Source organism: Fukomys damarensis, unplaced genomic scaffold (assembly GCF_012274545.1).
Source record: "Fukomys damarensis isolate Sample0158 unplaced genomic scaffold, DMR_v1.0_HiC HiC_scaffold_19, whole genome shotgun sequence".
Taxonomy (NCBI): Eukaryota; Metazoa; Chordata; class Mammalia; order Rodentia; family Bathyergidae; genus Fukomys; species Fukomys damarensis.
In genome coordinates, this window is record NW_022900931.1 from 30,705,834 (window position 1) to 30,712,471 (window position 6,638).

The window sequence follows — 6,638 nt, forward strand, 5'->3', positions numbered from 1 at the left end:
GTGAAGGCTGTGTGGCTTCCATTCCCAGCCCCCCCCCCCATCAGCGGTGGCCAAGGCTCAGGTGTGAGGACCACTGAGGTGCAGAGCACAGGGTCTTCAGAACAGCGAGGCTGCTCTGCAGTTGTGCTTCCCAGCCCCCGCTGAGCTCTGGGAAACGAGGGCCGGAATGGCTCAGGAGCCCACTGCATGCCTGCAAAACGCTCATGGGGGCAGGCTGTGCACCAGACCTCTCTGCACTTTGACTCGGTTTTCTCTAAACGCAAAGGTAAAGTGTATTCATTTTTTTAAAATTAAAAAGCCATTAAACTTTGTAACAGTTCTCTTGAGCAAGGGTATCTTGATTTTTCAGCCAGGCATTTTTGTTCTTTGATTTTAGGGTAGTTTTGACAGGTTTCCTTCCATTGAGATCAGAATTCCTCTGTGTAGTTTTGTTTGCCGGGAAGTGATTGGTTGAAGCTGCTGGTGGGTTCCTGTGGTCTTAGTGGAGATCAGTCAGCTCTCAGGACTTCGCTCCTGCTCTGTTGTTGTGGTGATAGGATGCTTTCCTGGCTCCTGTGTACCGCCGTCTCCCGACTGGAGAGTTTCAGCTGGTAGCGAGTGAGGGTGGTAGCTGTGGACAGGGCTTCTGAGAGTTACCCTCTGCCCTCTCTCAGCTGCAGGACTCATGCACACGTTCAACGCCCACGCGGCCACTGACATCACGGGCTTCGGGATTCTGGGCCACGCACAGAACCTGGCCAAGCAGCAGAGGAACGAGGTGTCGTTTGTGATTCACAATCTTCCTGTGCTGGCGAAGATGGCTGCTGTGAGCAAGGCCTGTGGAAACATGTTTGGCCTCATGCATGGGACCTGCCCTGAGACGTCAGGTAAGAGGATCCCGGGACCTGAAGTTAAAGTGCGGGAAGAGGCTGATGGAAAGCCCGGCCCAGAGCGTGGGTGTGTCGGCTTGGTGCCCCCGCCGTCCTCTGTGGGGTCTTGTCTTTGTGTAGGAATGTGACGTTGGTGTGGGAGAGTGAAGGAAAGAAGTCATTACCAAAGTTCTGTTTCTCTTTTATTTCTATTTCCTTTTCTGTGCAGTCTTGGGGATTTAAAAAGTAGATGTACGGAGCCCCAGAAAATGTAGTATCCTGGGTCTGGGAGCCCGGCACGGCAGCCCTGCACAGTGGCTGGCCTCTCAGGGGCCCCAGGCCTTCCTTGGCCCTGTAAGGACTGTCGGACCTTTTGCCTCCCTTCTGACAACAGGGGAAGAAGCTTCCCAAGGAGCTGGGGCTGAGACCCCTTTGCTTGTTGGCCTGACGTCCGGATGAACAGTCTGCCACCTAGTGGGCACTGAGAGAATGTTGAGTTAGTGAACATTACTCATCATTAAGATTTGTTTCCTTTATTTGGAATATGGGTTTTCCATTTATATAGAAGTAGAGTGCCCAATGTGTGTTTCATCCTAATTGTGCCAGTTTTGCAGAGAAACAGGTAAAACTTTCTGGCTTGGCTATAGCAAAATGCTTCATTTTCATGTATTGACTTTTTTCTGTTCTGGAGGTGATGGTCATCAGGACTAGAGCCTAGACACTTTGATGCGTACACACTTTCCTGAGTCTTTAACATAGTGACACATTCTTGGTGAGGTGAGCAGTCCCTGTAGGGGAACAAATTAAAACAGAGCATTTCTCCTCTGCTTGTAAATGTTTCTTAAAATGTATTAATGTGAAAGGGGCAGCTACCGTGTATGTTCCTGAGGCCTCAGATACTTTACATGGCGTAAACGGCTCTCGAATAGGTCATCTGGACAGTTTGTTTTTTAATATAGTAGGAGTTCACAAAGGAATTAATCAGTATTAATCATTAAGAATGGGCTTAATTTAATGGGAAGAGCAACTTGAATGGATGTGTTGAACCTGTGCAGAAGTCTTTTATACCACACTTAATGGCGGTTTTTTTCTTTTTGCTAGGAGGCCTGCTAATCTGTTTACCACGGGAGCAAGCAGCTCGGTTCTGTGCAGAGATAAAGTCCCCCAAGTATGGTGAAGGCCACCAGGCATGGATTATTGGGATTGTTGAGAAGGGCAACCGTACGGCCAGAATCATAGACAAGCCCCGGATCATCGAAGTTGCGCCACAAGTGGCCACTCAAAACGTGAATCCCACACCCGGTGCTACCTCTTAATCTAGACAGAGATAGCCATTTGGTTTTGTTTTTAAATAGATCTATTTCCTTTATCCTAACTCCAATTAAAGACTACAGTATAAGCAACAACAAAAATCTCATTGTGTCTACGCATCTGGTGACCTTAGGTCGGTTTGTGAGTGGATGCAGTTAATAAAATGAAATCCACGGCCTTCTTTCCCTGTTACATTGCCTGAAGATGCACCTGATCTCGAGGCAGCTTCTGAGTTGAGGATTATATTGTTATCCAATGCTGTTGATTCATTTTGAATCTTAGACATGTATCTCTTGCCACATAGGCTCTTCCTAAAGGTGCTTTCCCACAGCACAGACATTACCCAGAGTGATGTCACATAGCAGTTTGTGTCTTTCATTTTGTGTGTATTTATCATATCAGTCTGGTCTTCTTTTTTAAAGCATCTTGGATGGTGTTCTGGAAAGACAGAATTGGTAAGTGACACGCTGGTGTCCCACAATACGAGCATTGCATGGTTCCCTTGCCTCTGCGTCTTTGATTTTAAGCCAAGTCTGATGATTCGGGAGCATCTCCCGCCCGGGCAGGACGTTCTCCACTTGTGCGATCAGGTCAGCAAGACAAGTGCTTCTCTGTATGGAAAGCGCTTGAGAGACAAAACAGAAATTTTCTTTCTTTTCTTTCTTTTTTTTTTTTTGGTAGCCTTTCTGGAATTTACGATAATACCATTAACTGTTTTCTTTACTGGTAGCAGAGAAGATAATTTTTGCAGTGTAATTAGATGTTCTATAGTGCAGCAAGGAATTGCCTTCTGACTGGGGTTCATGCACAGTACTCATCTGCAATCCAATATAAAATCACGCAAATAATTTTTAAATATAATCAGTAATAATGACTTCTGTGGATGGTAGTGTTTAATACATTCTATATTTTGTATAGTGATTTCTGCCTAATTAGCATTGTTTTGCCCTTTGCGCCAGTACTTTTTGTGCACGCTTTTTGTGATTGTGTTAAAAATCTGCATTGCCAACATTGCAGCTACGACTTAAACTTGTTACCCAAATAAATATTTAATTTTTTAATTGCTCTTGTATAATCAGATGCCCCTTTTAGTATTATTTTAGAAGCATTGGGAGGGTTTTGCCTAAAGTACAATTTATTGGGGAAAACTAGATTTTAGTTTTATAAAACTTTTAAGTCTTTCATGGGACCTATATTTTCTTGAATTAAATTTTGTAGTTCTAGAACAAATAGGTGATCTAAAAGGTGTTATCTGTGTTACTTAAAGACAGAGGCTTCCTAATATCTAACCTACTAAGCAGTCAGATTCCGATCGCTAAGCACAAGGGCACGGAGTCCTCCAGCGACGTCCTCATGGGAGCGGCAGTGCCTCATCCCTGCAGTTCAGGACTGCTTCCTGCTTACAGCCACGGAGACACAAGCCACTCGTCCTCGTCGCCGTAGGAGACCGCCGCCACCCGGAAGATGCCGCTCCTGCAGGGAGAGCTTGAGGCAGGCGCTCTTGTCTGTGGGCCGTGGCACATTCACACGTGTACAGCTGGACGGGGCCCCCAGTCGAGGGCAGCGCAGAGGGTCTGCCACAGAACGGGCAGGAGTTGGACATTTTATAGGACTTTATAGATGTTGGTCCTCAAAAGCCACACCCCGGTGGTCTACAAAATAAATGTGTTGGGAACCTCTGAGTATGAAAAATAGACTATTGGGCTTAAAGGAAAAAATGATGGTTGAATCTGAACAGCAGTAGATTATATCTGAAATGCTGCTTTCCTTGGTGGCAGGTCTGTGGAGAGGAAGTAAACGAAACAGATGATGCCCTTGCAGTCTTTGTGGAGATGCCTATCCATAGATGATATCGAGGGCTACAAGGTCTGTGCAGTTCCTGTATCCCAGGGAGAACCTGAAAGTGGGATTTTCAGTGATCCCGGTACTCCTACCTTGCAGCCCCCGTGGTGTTTGTCACAAGGGACTTCCTGCCCTTTACCACAGGCACAGAATCGGCTTCTGGAATCTGGGCTGTCCGGAAAGCACGAAAAGGCAGGGCTACGCTTTAGAGTGTGAGAGCCACTCTACAAAAGCAGTGTTGCAGAGGGGAGGCAAGGAAAGAAAGTGAACTTTGTTTTTCAACCTACTTTGCCAGTTTTTCTTTTAAATCTTGACAGTTCTGTTTATTTCCCATGTCTGAGCTATGGCCCAGCAGAGGAGTTGAGAAAAGACTGGTAACTTGAAAAATCCATTGAGTCAGCTGATTTGAGTTCTTGACAGAGTCTATGGGAAACATTTTAGAATTCAGTAAAAAATTAATATACAGCTCTTTTGACTTGCTGGTAGCTAATACTTTAAAACTTCACATTGAAGTGTGTTCATCTTGGTATACTGATAACTTTTCTGTAAATCCTATGATACAGTGGCATCCAAAACTTGAGTCTGTTAGTACATACAGGATTAGTAAACAGCCCAAAGAAGCTGGACCTGATGCGGTTTTTTTTCTTCTGGGCCTCACGGTATTTGCAAAGGAATATTTAAGCTTAGCTGGTTATTTACATGGGTTATGTTGAAGCAGTGTGTTCATTGAAGAAACATTTACGTATTATGTAAGCAATAATGTACCTTTTTTCTTCCTGGCTCAGTATTTCAGAAAAGCTTTGTAGCCTTCCAAGTTCTGCGTGCTTTATAAGGAGTAAGTGTGTTTTAAATTGTTCTGATTATACATGTGTGAGCAGCGCCTCACAGTCTGGCTCTTGCATTGCTCTTAACAGTTCCATCCGAGTTCTAAATCTCAGTTTTATTCTGTAGAGACCGAAACAATGGCTGCATCACGTTCTCTCTTCTGGGAATAGCAAACAAATACTGACGTGGGAGTTACCCAGAGGTGTGTGTACACCTCCCCGGGCCGCTCATGCCCACCCCACTCCTCAGCTCGGACTGTTCAGTAGAGTTTACTTCTGTTAGTCGTTTGTTCCTTTTCTCAAGAATCTACATAGGAATCGTGCAATTACTAACATTCCAGGGACACCGAAACTCTAAGGTCCAGGAAAATGGAGTATGGGAGTATTGTTTTTGCCTTTGTTTAAACCGTCTACCGTGAATACAGTTAGAGGTGAGTGGATTAGCAGCTTACTTGTCAAGTAGAATGTTTGGTAGCACAGTGCGTGTGGGCCTTTAGACGCGACCCAGAATTCCTGGAGCCCGGAGCCTGCTGTGGATGCCAGTACTTTGGCTTGGTCATTGTGGCTTGAAGCTGTTCTCTGTAGGGTGCTCCGTATTTCAGTTTCCAGCATTCAAGTCTGAACACACGGTTGATGCTTTGAATACTATTTTACTGTACCTGGGCTTTGTAGTTCAAGGCCAGCTTGAACTGCATAGTGAGACCCTGTCTTAAACAAAAATCAAAACATGAAGAAGCTAATCTGACTTGTATTTCCATCATATACTATAATATATATTTTTATAAAGTAACATTGAATATCAGCATCAGATACCAGATTTTTAATGACAAACATTTTCTTCATAAAGTCATCTCTGTCTCAGGGTTAGGACATCATTATCCAAAATACACCCCTAAAGGAAAAAATAGAAAATTCCCCAAATACCAAATTTTAAATTGCAAGTTAACAGTATGTACCAAGGACCCAGAAATACTAAGAAAATCTGGAAAAAAATTCAAAACTGCCTGTCACCAAAAATGCATAAATGAGAGGAAAATTAATGACATTCAAAAAAATAACTTGCATTAAAAATAAGGGCACGATAGTATACAATGATAGACACTGTAAAAAAGACTGCAAAAAAACTCACTCCCACCAGAATTTTAATAATTTCTATTATGTACAGGCACAAGTGTGTGGCAAACGTACAAATAAAGATAAAATCAAAGGGGGATACTAAAGCAGTGGTTGCTTTTCAAGAAATTCTGTATGATTTAAAAAATTCTTATTTATGTGATTTTTAAAAAAATGGTCAACGTGTATAGCTTTTCAGATGAGAAATGAACATATTTTACATTTTTAATTGTCTAGTCAATATAGTCTCAAAAGTAAAGTAACAAAATCCAAGTAAATACATAGCATAACTACAAACTCAAGTCACTCAACCCATAAGATTGGAATTGTGGCTATATGAAAATATGAAGTTTATGGTCTCTTTAAAGATGACAAGATGAGATGGTAAACCTGTTGGTCATGTAATCTTAGCAATTTTGGAGGTTGAGGCAGGAGGACTGCTTGGCCTAGGAGTTGACAACCAACCTGTGCAACATAGCAAGACCTTGTTTCCGAAGCAAGGTGTGTGTACGTGTTGATATATATATATATATATATAATCTCAACATATCTACATGCATATTCACCAGAAATGCTAACATCAATGTAACAACTAATAGGATATATCATGCTTGAATTTTTTTTTTTTTTTTTTTTTTTTTTTACACTACATAGTGAGACTGACCTGGAACTGACTAGCCCAGGCTGGTCTCGAACTCAC

General features: G+C 42.9%; 1 protein-coding gene across 3 annotated transcripts in view; it reads left to right on the forward strand.

Annotated features, from left to right (window-relative positions):
• Sephs1 (selenophosphate synthetase 1) overlaps nucleotides 1-6,305 on the forward strand; it is a 24,281-nt gene extending 17,976 nt beyond the window's left edge. For 2 of the 3 annotated variants that reach the window (XM_010642010.3, XM_010642011.3), the window contains 2 exons: nucleotides 654-866; nucleotides 1,950-6,305. In XM_010642010.3, coding sequence (XP_010640312.1) covers nucleotides 654-866; nucleotides 1,950-2,164 — 428 coding nt within the window. In that variant the 3' untranslated portion in view covers nucleotides 2,165-6,305. The remainder of the gene's footprint in view (nucleotides 1-653; nucleotides 867-1,949) is intronic. The other variant, XR_783853.3, reaches the window with a different exon arrangement.
• Nucleotides 6,306-6,638: the final 333 nt, after the last annotated feature.